Source organism: Sorghum bicolor, chromosome 1, assembly GCF_000003195.3.
Source record: "Sorghum bicolor cultivar BTx623 chromosome 1, Sorghum_bicolor_NCBIv3, whole genome shotgun sequence".
Classification (NCBI taxonomy): Eukaryota; Viridiplantae; Streptophyta; class Magnoliopsida; order Poales; family Poaceae; genus Sorghum; species Sorghum bicolor.
This window is the reverse complement of record NC_012870.2, coordinates 17,892,181-17,916,594: the sequence shown is the minus strand read 5'-3', so window position 1 is coordinate 17,916,594 and position 24,414 is coordinate 17,892,181. Positions and strand designations below refer to the sequence as shown.

Here is a 24,414-nt window from a genome sequence, read left to right as displayed (position 1 = left end):
GTACCTGTTTTCTCTCTTGGGATGGCATTTAGGGACAGCAGGCAGTTCAAGAAAGCTCTTGTGAAGTATGGACTCAAGGCACATAGGTCACTGAGGTTTCCTAAGGATGAGAAGAACAAGGTTAGGGCTGTTTGTGACTGGAAAGGATGCCAATGGTTCACCTATGGCTCAATAACTACAAGGTCAAAATGGTTGAAAGTAGTGACATTTAATGATGTGCATACTTGCCCACCTAGGAGGGACAACAGGCTGGTCACTTCGACTCTGATTGCAAAACAGTACTATCAGCAAATCAAAGATAATCCTACCTGGAAAGTGGGTCTCATCAAGGCTGCAGTGCTGAAGGACATGATGGCAGATGTGTCAATTTCCAAGTGCAAGAGAGCAAAATCCTTAGTACTGCAGAAAGCTCTTGATGCCATGAAAGGAGAGTACAGCAAGGTCTATGACTATCAGCTAGAGCTCTTAAGGTCCAATCCTGGTAGCACAGTGGTTGTATGCCTAGACCCAGAAATAGAGGACAAGCAAGTATTTGAGAGATTCTATGTCTGTTTTGATGGGTTGAAGAAAGGGTTCATGGCTGGCTGTAGGAAGGTGATAGGATTAGATGGTTGCTGGTTCAAAGGTGCAAACAATGGAAACTTGCTCTGTGCAATTGGCAGGGATGCCAACAATCAGATGTATCCAATTGCTTGGGCAGCAGTGCCAATTGAGAACTATGACACTTGGTATTGGTTCCTATCATTGCTACAAAAAGATCTAAACATTAGTAATGGAGTTGAGGAGTGGGTGCTCATTTCAGACCAACAAAAGGGGTTGTTGAAAGCAGTTTCAGAATTGGTGCCTAATGCTGAGCACGGGATGTGTGCAAGACACATTTATGCCAATTGGAGAAAGAAGTATACAGATAAGAAATTACAGAAGAAGTGGTGGAGGTGTGCAAAGGCTGCTTCAAGGCCACTCTTCAACCTGTACAGAGCATATCTTGCTCAAGAAACACCAGAAGGTGCTCAGGACATGATGAAAACATCACCTGAACACTGGAGCAGAGCCTTTTTCAAGATTGGTTCTAATTGTGACTCAGTCGACAACAGCATTTGTGAGAGCTTCAACAACAGCATAATGGAGGCTAGATTCTATCCAGTTATCAGCATGTGTGAACACATCAGGAAGAAACTAATGGTTAGAATTCAAGAAAACAGGACAAGAGCATCTAACTGGACTGGTTTGATTTGCCCCAATATTTTCAAGAAGTTGAAGATCAACATTGAATTGTCTGCAAGGTGTTATGTGTTGTGGAATGGAGAAGATGGGTTTGAAGTGCAGGAAAAAGAGGACAGAAAATACATAGTGAACCTAGAGAAAAGAGAGTGCACTTGTAGGTACTGGCAGCTATCTGGGCTTCCATGCCAACATGCCATAAGCTGCATCTACAAAGCCAGCCAGAAGATAGATGACTTCATTGCACCATGCTACACCATACAGGCATACATGAAGACATACCAGCATGTGTTGCGGCCAGTAGAAGGAGAAGAGAATTGGCCAACCTCAGACATGCCGAGGCCACTTCCACCAGCATTTGTCAAGATGCCTGGTAGACACAAAGGAGGAGGGAGCAGGGGGAGGAGCCCAAAGGAACTAAACTGAGCAAGGTTGGGACTAAGATGACTTGCAGACTTTGTGGTAAACCTGATCACAATTCAAGGAGGCGTCCATTAAATCCAGAAGCTGCCAACAAGCACCATGCACACATCAAAAGAGATAAAGCCAAGAAGAGAAAGATGGCAGCAAGTGGGCAAAGTACTACTACTACTACCAAAAAGGTGACCAAAATTACATGTCATTTTTCATATTCCACTCAAACATTTCTTTGTAATCATGTATGCCATCTGTGCCATGTTTGGTTAGGCTAAAGTTTCTGCTAGTCAAGGAAGTGGTTCTCAGCCCATTGCAAGGCCAAGTGGCAAGAAAGCACCAAAACAGAGAAGGCCAAGACAAGCTGGTGCCCAACATAGTGCTTCTCAGCCCACTGCAACAAGATCATCTCCAAGGAATTTGCAAGGAAGTGCTTCTCAGCCCACTGCAACAAGATCATCTCCAAGGAATTTGCAAGGAAGTGCTTCTCAGCCCACTGCAACAATATCATCTCCAAGGAGGACAACTGCCACCCAGGCAATAGGAAGGACTGCAACAAGGAGCAGATTGGCAAACCTCCTATTTGGAGACAACTACTGAGAACCTATGCTTCAACTTTTTTGGATGACTTTTGTCTGTAGTATAACAAACACATCTTGGTGACTTGTGTCACATGATCTGTGAACTGATGATCATGTGTGTCACTCCTTTTGTCTGTAATATAACAAACACATGCTTGATGACTTGTGTCACATGATCTGTGAACTGATGATCATGTCTATCACTCCTTTTGTCTGTAAAATACTCAGTACTAGTTCAGTGTTATGTCACAAGATCTTGTTGCTCTTAAAATCTCACATTTATCAACAGCATGCACAAAAACAAACTTGGAAGCAAGGACAAAAACATACCACCCATTTTCACACAGATTTGAACAAAGTGTGTCTTGTGAGCACACAGCAAGCACAATAACACAAAGTTATGTTACAGTCAAAAGACAACAGCCATGGTTCTAAGTACTACCATTGTTTACATTGCCAACATGGATTGCTCTACCACTAATCAAACATCCTGCTTACCTATACCATTGAAGAACATGGCAAACACAATGCCCACTACAAAGACACAAATAAAACCACAGAAATTACTACATCCTTTGGTCCTCCCCTGCATCTTCAATTTCAGTTCCTCCAACTCTTTCTGCTTGGCTTGCAGCTCCTGAACTTTCTTCTGCAATTCCTCATCCTTATTGAGCAGCAACTCATCTTTCTTGACCATCTCAGTGTCCTTCACTCCCATCTGTGCATCCATTATGACCAGCTGCCTTGGCAAGGATTGGTTCACCTGCTGAAGCTCTTCAAAATGTTGTTCCCTACCTTCATCCACAACAGCATGTCCCCTGTTTTTCTTCAGCTTCTCCACCACACTCTTCAAGTCCAACAAAAGCTCCTTATACCACTTCGAAATGGGTGGATCGACCCACTCAAAAAAGTTACAATCTTGGGCCGTCTGCAACCACAAATTCAGTGACAAAAAGCAGTAAACATCTACGATATACAACAATTCCCAATCCATCAAACAGAGACCTAACTTACAAGAGCCCTCGGACACCTGTAGTACCTACGGCCGGGGTTGTCAACACTCCATGAAATCCACCTTGGCGTCTTCATGTCGCACTTGCAGAACACAGGGGGGCGTAAGCAAGAGGGCCAATGCGGTAGAGAACAGGCGAACCTCGAACCTCCACGCCGGCGCCACCACCTTGCCCCGATGAAGCTGACCCCTGAGACGCTTCTGCTCCACCAACGCCGATGGTCCACCCGCTTGATTCCGCCATTCCCACCTACCCGAGAAGCTGCAACTCCACCACCGCAGCTGCGCCGACGAAACCCTAACCTCACGGGTGCGACGCGGAGTCCAGCTGCGCGTCCGGAGAGAGAGACAGAGATGGGAGAAAGTGAGGTGTATTTGTCTGGGTGACCCCTGACATGTGGGGCCAGTCGCCACCGTGGCCACGGCATCCACGCTGGACGCCACATCACCCAAAACCACCCTACAATACCGCCTAGGGGGTAAATTAGACTGCAGACGAAATTTTAATGTGTTAAACATCCAGTTTTGTACTTGAGGGTATTATGTTATCCAGCTCTAATACTTCAGGGGTTAAATAGACTTTTTCCTTGTATAATTAGGTATGTAAAAATAATCTAATTTAGTAGAAACTTATTCGAAAAACAGTATTATAAAGATAGTTATGAAATAGATATGAAATTTATCATAGCTAAATATATAGGGTTAATAAAAATATATATGAAATTTAGCATAAATATCTCTATTGTTAGAAAAAGATCCATAATTTCTTATATAATTATTAATAAAAATATAAAAATAGGGACCTATCAGCAACAAGAATGTTGACAGATGATAATATATAACAAGAATGTTGATATGTTTATCGCCATTAGTAACTTTGACAGATCTATTGGCAAAAAAACCAATAGATAAGTTGGCATCCCATTAGCCGATAGCCTTGTCGTTATTTCTAAACACTGGTAACACTAATTGGCTTCTAGATTGCCAGTTTTGCCAATAGGCTCTCAGCTGGCCACACTGCCATGTAGGTTTAAGGACAATTCAAAAGTCAATAAATGGCCTATCAGCAATTGAACTACTGACATTATAATATTTTTGGAGTAACACCTAATTATGTACTTATTTATTAAAATAGTATTATTCAAAAAATTCACCACCGATTATTATTGTCTTGCTCATTGACTAGCTTCTTGCCTCACCGCTAGCTCTTCTTGGCTTTTGGCCTCTTCAGTTTGGGGGAATCAAGAGTTTGGGAGAGGATTAATGAAAGGACTGTGGCTTTCATGCTCGTGAGCCAAATGAAAGTGACGGATTGATCAAGAATTAAGATATAGCCATATAGGTGAATTGAGATATAAGCGGGCCAGCATCAAGTGGGAAGGTACGGTGCTAGTAGATTGGTTTGCTATGGTGACTGAGCTAGGATTTGAACTCAAGGTATGCCTGACAAAAATATCTCTATTCAATACGGAGTATGCTATAATCCAAGATATAATCTAGACCTAGTGAATACCAAGCGCGAGCAACATCCAAGTGAAGGGATGACCTGAAGACTGAAGTACTTAAGAATGTTGGACCTTTTTAGTTTGGACTTTCTAAATTTAACTAGAACTAACAATTTTGGCTAAAATCAGAAAAATCAGGGTAGTCCTAGGCCTAGCAGAGCTAAGGCTTGGTTCGCCCCTGGTTTGTTGCGCATCTTGTGCTAAATCTTGATACAAGGAAAAGTGGACATTAGTTAGGGCCTTTTTGATATATCTTTATGAGCAATTTCTAAGTTGAATGTAGTGGAAACTCTAACAAATAGTTCTTCTTAAAGAAGTGATTCTATGCTATTTGTATGAAGTGATTCTACGGAATGAATAGGACTAGAAGGTTAGGAGTAAAAAAAAGTTTCTCCTAATTCACTCCACACGCACTCACTTTCTATGTTGGAATTTAGTCTAAAAACTAACAAAAAGTACTTTTAGCCATAAATCGCCTATCTCGAAGAACATTAAATTAGCCATAGAGAATCAGGAGAAGTTAGAGGCTGCCAAACAGACCTACATGTGTATGTACTTCATTATATACCTAATACTACTGCTCATTGGTAATTTCATATAGCCTCGTAATAACGTATATGGGAGGCAAGTATAAAGATAAGCATGTTTTGTCGATACTGGCTACTTCCGCTATTTCAATCGATAAGATATTTTTATTTTTCTAGATATATTAACTTTTACTATATATTTATATATGCTGTTATATCTAAATGAATAGCAAAAACTATATATTAAAAAAGTCAAAACATCTTATAATATGGAACAAAGATAAGTGTGCACGTGCTGCAATCATTGTTGGTTAAACTATTCTACTCTCTCTCCACAAAAGAATACAATTCTCGTTTTTCGAGAAGTCAAGACATTAAACTTTGACTAAATTTATATAAAAAAATATAAACACTCATGATACAAAATAAATACCTTATATTTATTATAGAATATATTTTTATAAAAAAATATTTAAAGTAAAAAAATTCTTATAATAGTTATTATAAATTTAATCAAATTTGAACTACTTTGACCAGCACTTATATCCTATAATTATATTCAATCACGGACGCATCAACAAAGTCCATTTGTCATGTGATTGCCACGAAATGACGGAACAACCTGCTCTTAGCTCGGCCTTCCTAAACTTCCGGAGACACCAACGACGAGGTGAGGAAAAAGTCTAGTAAAACCCTTAAACTATTAAACTATTTAGGATGGACTGCTTCACTCTCTCCAAACTATAAAATCAAATATTCTACCCTTTAAATTTTCAAAACCGGTCAAATAACTCCCTCGAGTGGTTTTAGAGGGTGGTTTTGTCTTTTTTTATTTTTATTTTTTTTCGCTAAATCTTTAAAAAATTATAATAAATCACAGAAAAATCATAAAATGAAAAATTTATTTTTATTGGACTCTTGAGGGCACTCACAATGCAGACTCTATCATAGAGTCCAAAGTTATTTATTACCTCGAACAATGTGGACTTAGAGTCTAAATAAGACTTGGAGTCTTATTTTTTCTACCTCTTTCTTCAATAAATATGTTGTCACATCAGCAAAATACCATAAATAATATGTAATTAATTGTCTTAGACTCTGTGATAGAGTCTTGCATTGTGAGTGCCCTGATGAGTAGATCTACACAGTGAATATATGTTATGGTATGATATATTTTAGTACAAAAATTTTGCTGTACTTTTAAATCTATGTTTTTATGTAATTAATTTGAATAATTCATATATGTAGTTCCTATGGTCCAATTGTGGTTAAATTTTTATGGCTGGCTCATTATTATATGCTTGAACTATGATAAAAATTTTATACCTATTGGATCACGTATAACTTAGTTATAGGTTTATTTAGCTTTATTCTTGTTAAATCTATGCTTTATCTATGACTAAGTTATATGTAATCCAGTGGGTACAAAACTTTTACCATAGTTCAGGAATACAATAGTGAGCTCATCATAAAATTTTTACCACAATTGAACCATAGAAACTATATATATGAATTATTTGAATTAATTATAGGAAAACATAGATTTAAAGCTATCGTAAAAACTTTATACTAAAGTATACCATACTATATATTTACTGTGTAGATCTACTCATCACGAGTCCAACAAAATTGAGTTTTTCATTTTATAATTGTTTATGTGATTTATTATGACTTTTTAAAGATTCAGCGAAAAACTAAAAAAGAAAAAGACAAAAGCACCCTTCAAAACTACTCGAGAGGGTTATTTGATCGGTTTTGAAAGTTCAGAAATAAAATATCTGATTTTATAGTTTAGAAGATAAAATAGTCGGAGTTATGTAGACTTTTTCCACCACGCCATGATCCTATAAGAAAAGACGAGGCGATGTCTAATAATGTCTGGTATGGATAAACTATCGGAGGTCGGGCCCACTGATCGAGCCGTGAGCCGAGCCAATCTGAGCCGCCGCTGGTGCAGGGAGCCAGGGACACTGCGCTTGCACTTGCGACTGAGCTTCGTGTCGACATCTCCCAGCCGCTCGCCCCATGTGTGGGCATTCCGGTCATTTGGCCAAGGCCAAAGATCCTATAAATCAGGCGCCTTCCTCCTCCCCGGCCGTTGTTGCTAGCTGCGTGGGTCGCGTTTCACGGGCGTAGAGAGAGAGAGAGAGAAAGCGAAGAGGAAGGGAGGGAGGGAGAGAGAGAAGGGGGGGCCAAGCCCTACGCGTCGTCTCCTGCGGTTTCTTCCCACCCCTTTCCTGCCTCGGCTTGCGCCTTCAACCTTTGCTGGTAAGTTCCATCGCTTTTACTCGACAGAAGCTTTTTCCCGTCTTGATTTTGGTTTTAGGTGGTGTTAGTCTGAATCGTTCGGTCGCGTTTATCCTGGATTTGGACGCCGAGACAAGGCTGTATGAGGAATTATTTTGAATTTATTGCGGATGATGGGGGGTGGTTGTCGGTTGGGGAGGGTTTTACCGTTCAGATCTAGTAAAATTGCAGTGGTGGAAGGGATGAGAGGAGTGGGGCAGTTAGGTTTCTGGGTCCACGTTTGTTTTATTTTTGGTGAGGATGGTTTCTGGTTCACCTACATCGTTGAAAGGGATGCGTGCTGACTTGTCAAGGTCCTTTTTGTTTTTGTTTGTGTCTGCGAGATTCTATGTATCTACTTGGATAATTTTAAAATCGTCCAAGGTTTCAATGCCAGCTGTATCATCCGCGACTCAGATTTGGGTTTGGTACCACGAACTTTTACAGAGTTGACCAAACTGCATGAAATTCAGTGGATTGTCATGTTTTACAGATGAGTGAACTTTTGTCAGGCGCCTGAGTGAACTTTTTACAGATTCATGACGTGGGCAATTGGGTAAAGTTGGCGCGAAATCATTGTGCTATAGTTTATTTGTAATTATATATGCTAGATTACCGCACTGTTGGTTAATCCGTTCTTATCATAACAATTGCCAATGCACAGTGGTCTACCTTTCTTCCACATATTACTCAGATGAGTTGGCTCAGCAGTAGCATAAAGAAATAGCACATTGTGGTCATTTCACTAGCTCCCAAACAGAACTCTGAAGCAAATTTTTGTTTTGGGTTGCAGAAAATTCTGTCCTCAGAAAGTGAAAGGGGCCTGTGAAGAGTTTTCTTGCGGCAGTGCAATGGAGGTATTTGGCAAATCTGTGATTGCTGAGCCCAGCAATGTGATTTTCTTGTCTGCAATCCTTAACACAGAAGGGTCAAACCCTAGTCACAAGTGTGACAAGAGGTGCCAGAACGAGCACATTTTTGGGAACATGTACCGTTGCAAACTCACTGGAACCACTCACATCTGCGACAAAAACTGTAACCAGAGGATCCTCTATGACAACCATAACTCGCTCTGCCGAGTGAGTGGACAGTTTTTTCCGCTCTCTCCATTGGAGCAGCAAGCAGTGAGGGGTATCCGCAGGAAGCATGAAGTGGACAGCAATGAAGGCTGTTCCTTTAAGCGCAGGCGTGGTGCACAGCTGCATCCTTCCCCCTTCGAGAGGTCCTACTCTGCTGTGTCTCCAATCCCGAGCCAGGTTGGAGATGGCATGGACCTGAGCTAGAGTTAATGAGACTTCCTTTTCTTCGGCCAGCCACCTAATTCCGTTCTATCTACCCCCTTTCCCTTCGATTACAGGATGGAACTATAAGAGCTTCCTTCTTTGTAGACTTATATGAAGGGATATGAGACTCCTTAGATGCACCGAATAAATGTCTATGTAGTATCTATTCTGTTTCATGGGACCTTGTTGTAACTCGTGAACTTTGATTGAGCGCCTATTCTGATTTAGTGGTACTTTGATACAATCATTCGCTGTTTCACTTTTTTTTTCACACTTCCGATTTAGTTATTTTGTGTGTTTTACTTTATGTTCAACTAATTTTCTTTCTAATTTCGATTCTTGAATGCGATTTAATATAATTGAGTGGTGTACATGTGTCTGTCAATGTAAATATGTGAAGGATTCTTTGGTCCTGTAATCCAGGCACAGGGAACTGACTTGCCTTTGCTGACTGAAGTTTTTGTACAGCTGTTACTAGTGTTTTGCTTGACAAGTTCCTAATCAAGCTTGAATCATTTACGGTTTGTTCTCATATAGCTCAATTCTATCTGTTGCTTAACTCTTTTTTACAGGTTATGTTTCTAACGCTTAATGTTTTCCTCATGTTCTTTTTTGTCTTGTTTTTCCCCTTAACATTTGTTGTATGCAGGACCATCCAGGTTCTAATCGTTTTTGGGAAATGTTTTGTTCTTTTTGTATAATTATATTGCTCACTTAATTTCATTTGTTAATTAATTTGCTTTGTTTTGTTTTGTTTTGTTTTGCAGGTGAACATCACTGATTCTATTTTCATCGTCGGATGGCAAGAAACTAATCATGGAGTCCCTTCTCATTCCTTGCTGTGGAGAACTGTTTAGCTGCAGCTGAGCAGCATGCTTTCCAGGTAACTGATTAGCCATATGTAGCAGTGCCGCAACATGATTATGATTTATGAGCATGTTGCATATAAGTGAACATGTTGCATATTAAGTGAGCATGTTGCATATTATGAGCAGGTCGGAACATGATTACTATTGCTTTGCAGGTGATAGTTGATACATGAACCTCTTCCTCTTGTATGCATCTGATTATGAGCATGTTGCATATTAAGTGAAAATATAAGAGCATGTTGCATACTAGATGATTACAGGAAAACCTGACAGTTATCGATGATATTTTCAGGTCCATGTCAGCATGTCGGGAAGTTAGTTTCTTTTGCTGTCATGCCACAACCTCTGTTACTCGAAATAGCCATAAATCGAGGCAGTCTCTTTGCTCATGTAAAACAGATGATGTTCTTGCTCTATAGACTGAGTGAGGAGAGGTAGTTCTTCTTTGCTCATTCTGTTCTGGTATGCCAACATAATGCATTTTTGCACCTTGAGATTTTCCGCACAGTCTTGTTTAGGGTTGTTACATCCAGAGCATTTCTTTTCCCACTTAATGGGTGATGTTCAGGTCCCCTTCTTGACAATTATATTTGTTCTGTATGTCATGCAGAACATAAATTGGTGGAAGAGAAGTTTGATGCTACCACTTTGCTATAAGGACTGAGCCAGACACAATAACATCAAACTGAGATACCGCAGTTTACAACTTTTTCAATATGGCAGATTGAAGAGCAGCAAGATCAGCTTCCATGAAGCTGGCAAGCTGCAGTTTGAACAGCTTCCACCTGCAGTTTGAAGAAATCTTTCTAAGGTCTTGGACTAAAGGCGAATCCTTCTGTGTCAATCTTGCCTTCACCCCAAGCATGCTGGATACCTTGTAATGATTGTAGTACTTGACAACTGTTACCAAAGTAGTGGATGCTTTTCTTTCGCATGAAGTTTTGTTGGTACCCCACCTCGTCTGTCTGTAAGAAAAAATGTTATGCATCCTGGTCCATTTCTTCTATGCATCCTGAGAAAATGGTCAGTATAATCTAGGGCTTTCTTTTGTCATGTTGATTTTTGTATGTCCTAAGAGCATCTCTCCTATATACTTAAAAAGTACTAGCATTCTAGGAGATGAAAGTGGTACAGCAGATCTCCTATCTCATCATCTATACCTATAATTTTCAAGAGCTCTTAATCCTCTCTTCTCTAAAAAAGTATAGGAGACATGTTTTAGTTAATATGAATATGATATGATATAGCAGTGCTCTAATATTCTAAATCCTAAATTATTTATAGGAGATGTAATACGAGAGAGATGGTGAAAATTACTCAAACGTGTAGAAACGAAGGCTTGACAAGGGATTAGGGATTATTCCCCATCTTGTGTGGTTGTGGACTTGTGGTGTAACCTCCAAAAGGCCCAAATTCCCATGGGCTTTCGGCCTGGTCCATTTTAGAAGCTGTTCACGAATCACGATCACTCTGCGGGCCGGCGGCGGCATTGCCTATTTGCCTGCAGGCTGCAGCAGTCCAGCTTTCCGCCGCACGCCCCGCACGGCCGCACCGCACCTGGACACTCGCGTCTGTCTGGGCACGATCGCGCGGAACTTTTTCCAAAACCAAAAACAAATTTAGCAAAATTTGAGTTAATGTTATACTAGATATTTTCTAGAGTATTTTCTCTGTCTCAAATTATAAATAGTTTTGTTTTTTATACAAAGCTGTTTCTATTTATCTACATATAGCATATGTTTATAGCTATGTAATAATTGAATATCTCAAACAATCTTTCTTAATTCCTTTCCCCCCTATCCTTTCTTTTCTTAGCTCTGTATTACCTACTTTTATTTTCATTTTAATAAATTACCAGCAGGGGGATGCCTCTCCTGTTCAATGTTAAAAATAAAAATCTTTCTTAATAAAAATCTTTCTTAAGCTCTGTATTACCTACTTTTATTTTCATTTGGAGAGTTATTTATTTTAAAAATATTCTTTATATCTTTTCATCCAACAATTTTTCTTTATGTTATGCGCACTCTCTCGAAAGCCATTTCCGCTTTTCAACTTCAGCTATCAAGAAACTCTAAATAAAATTTGTTAATATTTGAGATCTAATTGAAGAATTATTGGAATATTTTTTTTTCACTAAAAGCTTTGTTGGTGTTAATACGGAAGGATATAGTTTTTTTTCTAAATAGCAAAATACAGTAATTTTCTTGAAACTGACATCAGTGAAGCGAACGGCCCGGCCCGTGTAAGCGCCGCCGGCCGCTCGGCGCACGGCGCACCACGCGCTCAGTGAAGCGAACGCAGATGAAGGATGTCAGGAAGGCGAGGGGCAAAGGGGCAATCCGCGGCTGTGCCCCTGCCGCGCGCCCGTGCCACGCTTCCTAGAATCCTCCTGTAGCTCAATCCACTCGCACGGAGGAGCAACGCGGACCGGCGGACGCGGAGCAATGGCGCTCGCCGCCCCTTCTTCCCTCCGCCGCCTCCCGACCACGCCACCGCATGTGCTGTCTCCGCCCTGTGCCTACCGCCTCCGCTCGCGCCCTCTGCGGGAGCCCCGTCTCTGCCGGAGACTCGTCGCCGCGGCGGCGGCCGCCACGGCTCCACTCGCTTCGTCGCCCACCACCGTACGTACTCCACGAGCTCCTCCCCTCCTTACGAAAACCCGACACCTTCTGACGGCGACGCTATGGTCTCGCAGGCGGACACGGAGCGGAGGAAGCACGAGCTGCTGCGCGCGGTTCAGGAAACGCGGCGCGGATTCGCGGCGGGGCCCGACCAACGCGCTGCCATCGAGGAGGCCGTCGTACGTACGAGGCCTAATCGGCCGCTCTCTATCTCTAACAATTTGCACTCACGCAACCCGGCGGCGTTTGTGACGCTGTGCTGGGTTTGATTGATTTTGTGTGTCATGTGCAGGTGGCCGTGGAGGAGCGTGGTGCGGGGAAGGGGACGCCGCTAGATCTCGCGGCGCTCGATGGCACCTGGAGGCTGTGTTACACATCGGCGTCAGACGTGCTTGTGCTGTTCGAGGCGGCCGAGAGGCTTCCACCCCTGCAGGTTAAACAACGTGTGTTCAGCGATCTGTCCTAATTCGTCGTTGCAATTGGATACCTACTTAAAGCCACCACCTAGCAATCAATTACAGATGCCAGCACATTTGAGATCGACTGAAAATGTCAGTAAATTGCCAACTTCCACGTTTTTAAATGTTTGATACTGAGAATTATTGCTAAAAAGTGCAATACACGTTCGTTATGTTTATCGTCTCTCGTTAGGTTGAGCACGTTTTTAAATGTTTGATGCTGAGAATTATTGCTAAAAAGTGCAATACACGTTTGTTATACGTCTCTCGCTAGGTTGAGCACTTGAAGCATTTGAGATAATAAGTGTTTAGCTTCTCGTACGTCAACAAGATGCTTTCTCTGTATAGATAGTTCATTTTCCTCTTACTGTTTATCACGGCTGTGTTTGAGCAACTGTATTTGAGAAATTTAGGGAGAAGGGTTGGAGCCTTGTGACCAGGGTGGTGTTTTGTGGATATATGCAGGTGGGGCAAATATATCAGAAATTTGAGTGCAAAGATCGATCAGATGGTGGAACTGTGCGGAATGTTGTAAGGTGGAGCATCGAGAACTTGCTGGAGGTAACCATTCTATGGCCGTTGTTCCTCTTGGGGGTGTTCAGTTCCCCAATGCCTGAATACTCTCTCATTTTTTTTCCTTCCATTTCTCTCATATTAATAAGAAGGTCAGGCTCCTGATCGCTTCTCGAGGGATGTAAATTGTGTTGGTAATCTTTCTCCACCAATCGAGCGCCGAATAGCTCGCTTGTCATTTTTCTGATTTCAGGTTCGGTTGGGCCTTCCAGGAGGCTGCAAGGCACCAGACCCTTTTGGTGTACCTGCATTCGGTCACAAGATGATGTGCGGTTTTATTTAGATGTCTGCCTGCTGATAGGCCACATTGACTAGCAGTGCTGCACCAATCTGTCCTAAGTCCAAATGCAATTTTGGATAATGAGCCAAGCGTAGAATTTGCACTTGGGTAGAGCCCAGGTTTGCCAGATTGAGCAGATTTCCAGTGCTTGGGTACAGCCAATGAATTGAGCTTGATACGTGATGCAGCTGAGTATTCCCCGGTTGCCGATAGCTGGCATTCTGTTGATCTCAAATAATATTAGAGCTGCTTGAATTGCAACTACTGTATTTTTCTGCAGTATGAATGTTACTATTTGCTTTGCACAGACCACATCCAAAAAATGCTTCCCTTTTTAACTGTGCTTTTATATTGAGCCGAACAACTTGACATGCTTGATTATTCCAGCTACACCTTGAACACTTACATTTAATTAAAAATAGAAAGAGTGACCTCCATATAAATGGAGTATCTTCTTTACCTTGACAGCACAGCTGCTGATGTACTTAAATGCATGGACTTGGAATATATAAAGAGTATGATAGTTGGAGGTGTGCTTTTTGCTCCATATGATGATAAAATGCTCACCAGTTTCATATTTTCATTGACAAGGTCAATTTTTCTTTCAGAATCTAGCTAGTTTTCATGTTTTAAAGTACATCATAACTGTATTTCATACATAGAAGAAATTAACTTGTTACTTTGACATATTTCACATCTTCTAAGCTTACCTTCATATTCTGCATGCTATGATGTACCAAATTTATTATTCAGCCTTTGGCCCTCATGTTTTCAGTTCTTTCATGTTTGATTCTTTTAGCGATCTCTATAGGAGCAAGAAGGTGCAACACTGATGGTCTCTGCGAAGTTTGTTGTCCTGTCTAAACGCAATATCTTTCTTCAATTTGAGGAGGTAATATTCCTTTTCAAGAATAGCTAAATATGATTACTTTATTAAAAAATGCAAAGCGAAGAGTTGCTAATTTCATGATGAAACATTCAATTTCCATTGTAAGAAGAACATCATGAGAAATGATGTATTTGCTTGTTATATAGGACTCTTGTATCAATGATTAAGCTACATTATAAGTTAGCATTCTCCATGACCATGATTCAATTCACATGCAAGATGATGCTATATAACCAGATTTTTTTTCTGGGACTGACTTGATGATTCATACAAGTGCAATATTGGAATTTTCTTCCCTTTTTTGGTTATATCTTCCACTGTCTTAACCTAAACTCTTTAAAGCATTGTTCTTGCGTTATCATTTTTTGTCTTTAGTTTTCTTTGGCCATTAATCCTTTCAGGAGCTCTGAGCCATGGCTGATCTAGATGTGGCTATTGCTTTCTCTGTACTATGCTTAAACATTTGACACTTAACTTCTGACCCAAAGTCATTGTTTCAACTCTTTAGCCTTCTTGAACAACAGCGATCTTGCCTTCTTTTGTGACCTTGGTTTTGAGTGTTAGTTGCTAGAACTTACAATCCATCATGTAACAGGTCGCTGTTGAAAATATCAAGATTAGTGAGCAACTGCAGGCATTAATAGCTCCTGCTATACTTCCTCGGTCATTTTTGAGCCTTCAGGTATATGCCAGCCTGCCAGGTTATATCAAATAATTGATTGTTGACTTGCATATTATCCTTGATTTAACAAAATCTTATTTATTCTTTCTTGGTCATTGACAAATATGTGCGTCGGTATACATTTCGTGTGTTCCATAATATTGTTCTGAATTCTGTTAGTTTCAACTTTCAAGAGCTGCTAGTTTCCGTACCATGCCACCTGTCATAACTTTTGTTGTCTACAGCCAAAAAGGAGATATAAAGTGAAAAATATTATATTTATGATTAACATTTGCAATTTTGCAATGTTTGTTGTATTTCTTTGATCTTTATCATCTAACATAGGACAAGTGTTTCAGATTTCAATGTAGTGAATTTGTTTGTGCAGATATTGCAGTTCCTTAAAACCTTTCGAGCTCAAGTTCCTGTTGGTGGTCCTGAAAGGTAATTTTCCACACTGCTTAAGTTTCCTCGTTCCGTGTTCCCTGTCTTTTGTATTTACTAAACTGAATTAAATGTCAGACGATCACCTGGAGGACTATATTATCTTTCTTACCTTGATCGTGATATGCTCCTGGGTCGTTCAGTTGGTGGTGGGGGAGTATTTGTTTTCACAAAAGCACAACCTCTTACGTAAAGGTTTTCTGATAACCAAGAGTATATCATCTGATGGCTTGGCAGCTCTCCTTGAGCTTTGCAATCTACATTTTTTTGTGACATGCAAATATGTGACCATCACCTCATTTTAGTTTTTAAAGAGATTGCCATGATCTATTTTGAGTTTTAAGAGATTATGTGCAACATGTTTTCTTTTACACACCAGTTGTGTTGAATATGTAGCTGGCTAGTTGCTGTGGATATATAAAGCTTCCTGGATAGTTCTATTTCATTTGAGTGTTGTACGGATACTAGAACTGTACCTACTTATTTCTAATTTTCTGGAATTAGTAATTTGACATTACGATCAGCAAAACTAATGTGCAGATGTACTCCAGTTTTCTATTCTATTTGATGACATTGACCTTTTTTGTGGTCTCAGATGTGATTTCACCTTGCTTTCCTTCTGTTGTTACTTTATTGTTACTGAATAATCTAGTTGTATTTTTCCAAAAGTTCAGTCTCTATTATTTCAAATGCATGGATGTTAAGGTATCAAATAAAATTGGACTATTATTTCAAATGCTCAGTGGGTGGGTTTGGGGTTTAGGGTTTGCTCCATATGATGATAAAATGCTCACCAGTTTCTATTCTATGTTATGGATAGTTAATTTGTTCTAACAACAATGATGGCAACAAAACCTTCAGTCTTAAGAAAGTAGAGGTACGCTAGACATGAAGCCAAACAAGAGCCAGTTTTTTTTTTTTTTTTTTTTTTTTTTTTTTTTTTTTTTGCGAAGAAGAGCCAGATAAATTAGAGACAAAGGAAGAAAAAGATTGAATGCAATACATGTACTATGATTTAATCTGGTTTTCTCGGCCCGGTTTAGTTGATGCAGAACTCTACTGCCTAACAAGTTTAGTCAACCCATGCTGCTCCTGCTTCAGAAGTTTAGAGTTCAGAGTTCAGAGTTCATAGTCTGCTGTGCGTAGGTTGCCATTATGCTGATTGCTGAAGTATAATTGATTATTATTTTTTTCCTTTGGATTGATAGCACATCACATCTCGTCAGGGAAAACCATGAGGTCAAATTTTGTTTAGTTGTGCCAATTATTTTTTTAGGAGAATATTCTTTCCCCAATGCTAGGATATTCCCTCGATTGCGACCCCCTTGGTGCTCTGGCAATCTCATATATATACATTATATATTGTGCTTTACTAGTGAGGTGCATGTGGCAAACCATACACCACATGGTTTTGGTCATGGTGGGTCCTCGGATTTGTTGTGTTATTATGCTTTCGATCTTCTAGACCCCACAAAGAATTTGGATCCGTTAAATCCTTTATTACTCTATTGAACATATTTGAGTGGTGACCTATGGATGGACTGGGTTCACTAGGCCGTCACAGGAGACAAATAAAATTCATCTATACATCTATTAGTTGGTAGTAAATCATGGTGTCAAATGACCTTTTATCATTCTTATCCTTTAAGATTCCTGTGTTACAATTCCTACGATCCAAACACCACTTTATGCCCATTTTCTATATTTTTTGAATCCTCTTTTTTCCCATTATATCCCCTACTCTTTTCCTGCCTTTTTTTTCTATTCCTCTATCCTCTCTTCCTCCATTCCAAACAGGCCTCAACCTTTATCTTTCTTAGTTTTTGAAAATGTAGAAGTGCTATTCAAGATGTACCAATCAATTTTGAATTTTCTAGAGAACAGAGACAGGAGCCTTGCTCTTTCCTGGCAATCCAACAAGTAAAATCATATCTATGCTGAATGACAAGAAAGTGGTTACTGGGGGTTCTAATACAACTATCATACACAATTAATTTCTACACCTTTGATGAACATTTGGCACACACCACAATTCTTTGCTCTTGTCTTTTTCAAATTACCATGTCCAAACATAGTTCTGGTGATGTTTAGTGTTTGAACATTGAAATATTTTTTAGGACTAAATGTCAAGTTGGCAACTAAATTAATAGATGCCATTTATAAACTGCCATAAATTTTTTTGAGATGTTTTCTAAAGGGAAGAATTGGTTCCATCTCTATCTCCTAATAGAGAATTTTCTCATTGAGAATAGTAGATAGGAGGGCCATTGACATCTCTAGTTGTTCCAGCTCCGACATGCTTTGATTCCTAGGCATTACACACATGCACTCCTTATCTCGGGATGTTGGAATATGATTCAAATTATATCGTAAGTATTGCGGGGAGGCATGGAGGGTCTGCAGTTTGGGGTATGTTTATTAGCGGATTTTTTTTCGTATTTAAATGCAGTTAGTCTGTTCTATAAATATATCTTATAAGCCGTATGTAAAGAGTTGAGAGAGAGAGAGACATCTCGTTGTATTTTGTGTTTTTTATAAACTCTCGTCATATAGTGAAGATCGCCGGTTGGCATCCGTGATTTTTTTTAAAGGTTTTTCACGTAAAAATTTATGTGTCTCATGTTCGATCCTTATTTTTGTTATTTTCTAACACGGGAGAGGCTCTGCTTTTGATCCTCCCGGTTGACTGCAGAGGTGGGGACTGGTTCCGCTCATCCCTCCCTCCCTCTGAATCTGTTTAGCTTGAACCAGTGCTACTGTGTAGAAAAAACTACCATTTGTTTCTTTATTAATGAAAAGAATGTAACCTCATAGAGTTTAGTATTATTGAATAGAGAGAGTATGTAGTTTATGTTTTTAAGAAAGCATTAAATTTGATATATGTTATAACACAACATAATATATGCATAAGACATTTTTTAGTTCCCACCTAAAAACTTTTCACTCTATCCCATCGAATGTTTAAATAGAATGAGCATTAAATATAGATAAAAAATTAGTTGTGCAGTTTGGATATATTTTATGAGATGAATCTTTTAAGTCTAATTAGTCTATGATTGAACACAAATTATTTTTTTAGATAAAGGATATTTTATATCCGGCTTCATCTATCGACTGATAGAATCAGGTCAATTATTACAAAGTTTGAGTCCGCCGACCACATGCCGCTAAAAAAAGTCGAACTTAAAATAAAAACAATTGGAATAGAACTAAGAAGAGGCAATAGATCTAGTTGACAGCCATCCATTGGAATTGAAGAACTTTGTGCTCCTCTACTAAGCACACCAGCAACCCAAGATGTTGCGATTCTGTGTGCGGCATGCACACTTTGCGAAAAAACTGACATCTCAAGATATCGCCCCTCATTCCGTAGATCCTCACACCGCTGCAATTGTGCCCACTGTTGAAGCAAATGAGTTCCTCTGAAAAGAACCTGCAAAAAAGATTTTGGTCTACTTTTATCAAAAATCACCTCGTTTCTTGTTAACCACACAGTCCAGCTAAGTGCCGCCGCTGCTATCAATAACAATGAGTTTAGGTTTTTATTACCCCTTTTGGACCATCTATTAAAAAGGTTAGATAAACTTAAGGGGGGAAGATATGCCAAACAACATATGTACCGCTCGCCACAGAAATTTAGCATAAAAACAATCCAAAAAAGATGTCGAATGGTTTCTGGAAGGTGACAAAAGGCACACGTCGTGTCACCGATCCAGTGTCGCCTAACAAGGTTATCCTTAGTTAATATGACACCTTTTTTTAGATACCACAGAAAAAAATTTATTTTTGTGGGAACTTTAATTTGCCAAATATCTTGTGAGACTGTAATCCCATTGTTAATTAACGCAGCGTACATGGATTTTACAGATAAGCTGCCAGATGAATGTAACGTCCAGACAAAAATATCCCTTTCTTCATGTAAGTTCAATTCTTGTACAGAATTGACAATTCTGTGCCAGTCTCTTAGGTTTGCCCCCACTAAATTTCGGCGAAAATAAATATTTAATGGAGATGAACTAAGTACTTGTGCCAGAGTCTTACAATATTGAACAACGCTGGGAATCTATCTTTTAGAGGTTTATTTCCCATCCAGGTGTCAAACCAGAATCGGGTTTGTGACCCGTGTTTGACCTTGAATGAGCCAAAACCCATGAAGATGTCTTTAACATTCATCAAGCTTCTCCAAAAATGTGAGTCTGTAGGTTTTTTAACACAACTCCCTAGAGTCTTATCTTTTATGTATTTATTTCTTAAAAGTTCCTGCCACAAACCATCCTCATTCAACAATTTGAATAACCATTTACTCAACAAACATTTATTTTGGATGTCTAAATTTTGAATACCTAGTCCACCTTGTATTTTAGGCTGGCATAATAGTTTGCACTTGGCTAGTCTATATTTACGCTTATGTTGGTCGTTTTGCCAGTAGAAGCGTGATCTAAAACAGTCAATTTTTTCTAGCACTCCTCTTGGGAGTTCGAAGAAAGACATCATGAACATCGGTAAACTAGAAAGCACCGAGTTTATTAAGGTTAAACGCCCCCCGACTGAAAGCGTTTTACCTTTCCAACCACTAAGTCTCTTTTCAATTTGCTTCTCGATCATTTGCCAATCTTTGTTTTTTAATTTCCTAGTATGCATCGGAAGACCAAGATATCGAAAGGGGAACTTCCCAACTCTACATCCAAACAGTTGCGAATAGAATACTTCATAATCTTTTGCTTTACCAAAACAAAAGATTTCACTTTTGTGAAAGTTTATTTTGAGTCCTGATAGTTGTTCGAAAGTACTCAGAATTAATTTCATATTTATCGCTTTCTGAACATCATGACTCATAAAAATCACCGTATCATCCGCATATTGTAGGATAGACAAGCCATCTTGAATAAGATGGGGAATAACCCCTTCAACTTGTCCTGATTCCTTTGCTCTAGAAATTATTACAGCCAACATATCCGCTACTATATTAAATAAAATTGGCGACATTGGATCCCCCTGCCGCAGGCCTTTTTTTGTTTGGAAATAAGGACCCAGTTGATCATTGATCTTAATATTAACATTTCCCCCTTATAGTTATAAATATGCTACAGGACTAAAAAAACTTTTTTTCGCGAACTAAATGAGGCCTAACTCTATTACATTATGTCCTCGTATATCTGGCTTGGTGATCAACACGCGCAGGCGGGTGACAATGTCATATTCCACCATTATGTTGTGCTGATGTTGATGTAGCAACTGGTGCAGTCGTTTTCCGTCAAAATTTATGAAAACGTGAGAGGCGAAGTCGCATGTCAAGCGATGTCGCCTGTGTGCTGTGTGGTTGTAGGATTCTCCAGTCCATGTACGATGTGCATCACCTTCGTCTCGTATGGTCCAATCGTTCCGTTATCCTTTACTTGTGAACGTGATTTGCAATCTCACAAACAATGATGGTTACAAGTGATCTGTTTTTTTTATTAAAAAAAGGAAGGCTTTGTTTGGATGCAAAGTATTTTTGAAATACAAATACTATAGTTGTAGAAAATAATTTGGTTTTCAAAAGCTGCTGGGTGGTTGATACAACAAATCTTTAATATCTAAAACCATGGTCTTACCAAAACTCTAGTCCTTTTTATAGTTTTAGATTAGAAAATCCACTTATGATCCTTTTTCCCCTTGAACCATAATTTACGTCTCTTTTGACTTATAAGCCACAGTTTGGTGGTATTATAGTTTTTAAAAACTATGACATCCAAACAGGTCCTAATGGATGATGTTACACATTACGTGAAAAAATACTAAGAGAACGCCACCCCCTTCCACTGTAGGGGCGACCGGCTTTGGAGCCGCCCTTACAGTGGCTCGAGTGGGTTGCAACTGGTCATGCGCCCTTACAGTGGAAGGTCACAGTAAGGGCGGCTGGATCACCGGCCGCTCTTACAATGGACTACTGTAGGGGCGGCTCAATCACCAGCCGTCCTATAGTGGTTTTAGATAAAATTGGTCAAATGAGACACTAAATGATCTCAAATGAAAAACTGTTGAATACTAAGATTATACAACTCATCAAGTTCTAGATTTATTACATAGTTCATTTTTGTATTTGAAAAAGTGTTAGTAAACACTAGTCATAGGGTGGCTCAATCCCCACCCGCCCCTACATTGGTTTTGGACAAACTTGGTCAAATGAGGTACTAAATGACCTCAAATGAAAAAGTTTAGAATTTATTGTAAGAGTGTTTGCATAAAGGCGGCTAGGCCAGCCGTTCTTACAGAGCTTATTTAGTCGTCTCTACTGCCGCTGACTGTAGTATTGACAGCAGGACGTGGGGTGTGCACTATAGACCTTTTTCATAATTTTGCATTTGACATGGCCTTGTTTACTTCCAAAAATTTTTGCAAAATAGGAATAGTAGCACTTTCGTTTGTATTTGACAAATATTGTCCAACTATGGACTAACTAGGCTCAAAAGATTCGTCTCGTCAATTTCGACCAAACTGTGCAATTAGTTTTTATTTTTATTTATATTTAATACTGTGGGGGTATAAACCCCTATACCCTTACGGCTAGACTTCAGCCAGGAAGCTTGGCCCACTACGAGACGAGTTCAAGGCTTGATCCGACAGCTCGGAGTTTCGCGCAAGGAAACAAGACGTGGAGATCAAGCAGGATTCTAGTCGGTTAGAATAGGAATTGATATCGAATTATCTATGGCAATTGTAACCGACTAGGATTAGTTTCCAGATCTGTAACCCTGCCCTCCAGACTATATAAGGATTGGCAAGGGACCCCCCTAGGACATCATATTCTCTCAGCACAAATCAATACAACCAGACGCAGGACGTAGGTATTACGCCAACTCGGCGGCCGAACCTGGATAAAAAGCTTGTCCGTGTCTTGCGTCACCATCGAGTTCGTAGTTTGCGCACCGTCTACCGATAAACTACTACCGTGGGTATACCCCAAGGTAGACTGCCGACTAGCTTTCGTCGACAGTGGCGCGCCAGGTAGGGGGTGTGCGTGCAACTTTTCCGGCGAACAAGATGGTCACGATCCCAGCTTCCGCGACCGTGCCCGAAGGCCTCACGTTCACCGTCGGCCAGATCACGTGGACGACGTGCAGCGGCGGCTTCGCGACCACGGTTCCGAAAGAGATCCAGATCCAATCTGAGATCACGCCGTCTCCGACCACACGCATGACGGCACCAAGCTCCCGACCACCGTTCCCACTCTACAAGGGAAAGGAGATCGACTGCTCGGACCTCCTCCAAGCGCTCGATCGCGCTGACTCCAAGCTACTCGAAGTCTCCCAACTAATAGATGGAGTTCTGCGCCGGCCCGACCAAGCTGCTCGAGCGGATTTTTCGAAATCCCGCCGGCCAACTCGTGTCGCCACACACGAACGGCTGGGAACGTCCCTGACGATAACCTCAACCCCCTCAGGACGATCCGTCGATCTCAAAAAGGAAGACTATCCTTGCGGCCTGAACAACTCGGCCTCTATTTACTCACAGCATGTCCAATCCGTTTTTAGCAAGGCGGGCTGGTCGCCGACAAGGAACAATCGTCACCATGTCAACATGGTGACAATCCGAGAGCTACGGGACGGCCAGGTTTCCAGCACCAACTCAAGCACCGGCTCCGTCCCCACCGAGGTTATAAACACCGAAGACGAGGGCTACGACCTGGATTTTCCTTCACACCCTCCGGGTTTCGACCGATTCCCGATATTCCCCCCCCCGGCGAGGGGATATTGTGTTCAATGTCAGCGCCGACGAACCGGCTGTTGACGGAGAAACAGATGACCAGAGGCAACTCCGCGAACAGCGTAACGCCGATCGCGCCCGACGGCGTGCGGACGAGCAACAACAGATGCCACCAAGTAACCTCAACGATGCCTTTGACATGGTCGGGGACCAGCCGGTCTACAAAACGCCAAGCGCCAACGTGGCTGTCGCCATGGCCAACCTGGATCGGCTTCCTGACACCCCCGAATGCCAGGGAGTCCGGACCAGCATCCGAGCACACCTGATCGCCGCAATGGGACAGACAGCCACTCTGCTCAAGAGAGTCCAGGACGTCTCTTATACGGAAGCCGCCTCCGACCAGACTAATCGTAGCCGGGCCTCACCCAGCAGGCGTCACCGCAGCCGCTCCCCCGACAACCGTCGAGGGGACTCACGGCGCGACGATGGTGGTCGGGACGCAGATGGCCGCCGCCAGCAGAACCGCGTACGCGGCCAAGAAGAAGAAGATCAACACAGGGATCTCCGCCACAACATCCCTCCCAAAGATGCCCGGGACCGCATCAACAGGCGCGCCGCAGAGAGAGCAGTCCACGAAAACCTGCGCCGCATCGAGTACGATGCGACCCATGGTCCTCCGGGCCTAAGGCAGTTCTCCTCACACCTCCGCCAGGTCGTGTGGCCCCGCAATTTCAAGCTCGAAAAACTTAAAAAATACGACGGCAAGGAAAATCCAGAGAACTGGATCACTCTCTATGAAATCGCCGTCCGATCAGCGGCAGGAGATGAGCACGTCATGGCTAACTACTTCCCCGTAGTCCTCGACCAGGCTGGTCATCAGTGGCTTCTCGGCTTGCCCGAGGACTCCTTCGACTCTTGGGAAGAGCTACGACAGGCTTTCGTCGACAACTTCATCGCCACATGCGAGCAGCCCGGAAACAAGTATGACCTTGAAAGGATAAGAGACAGGAAGAATGAACCTCTGCGCGATTACATCCGACGATTCTCGGATATGCGCCTCAAAATCCCGAAGATTTCTCATGACGAGGCCATATCAGCCTTTAT

The 24,414-nt window shown here is 41.2% G+C and overlaps 2 protein-coding genes across 3 annotated transcripts; both read left to right on the top strand.

Annotated features, from left to right (window-relative positions):
- On the top strand, nt 7,350–10,765 carry LOC8065181. 2 transcript variants are annotated; one of them, XM_002466918.2, is made up of 4 exons: nt 7,350–7,528; nt 8,340–9,712; nt 9,991–10,132; nt 10,309–10,765. In XM_002466918.2, exon 2 carries the CDS (start codon nt 8,398–8,400, stop codon nt 8,827–8,829), a length of 432 nt encoding a protein of 143 aa, XP_002466963.1. In that variant the 5' UTR covers nt 7,350–7,528; nt 8,340–8,397; the 3' UTR covers nt 8,830–9,712; nt 9,991–10,132; nt 10,309–10,765. The 2 variants fall into 2 exon arrangements, with proteins under 2 accessions (XP_002466963.1, XP_021302625.1); XM_021446950.1 differs by having other exon boundaries at nt 9,991–10,160.
- On the top strand, nt 11,966–16,205 carry LOC8065866 (probable plastid-lipid-associated protein 10, chloroplastic). Its single transcript, XM_002466917.2, has 8 exons — nt 11,966–12,319; nt 12,394–12,498; nt 12,612–12,752; nt 13,243–13,338; nt 14,442–14,522; nt 15,115–15,201; nt 15,569–15,624; nt 15,703–16,205. Exons 1-8 carry the CDS (start codon nt 12,143–12,145, stop codon nt 15,815–15,817), a joined length of 858 nt encoding a protein of 285 aa, XP_002466962.1. The 5' UTR covers nt 11,966–12,142; the 3' UTR covers nt 15,818–16,205.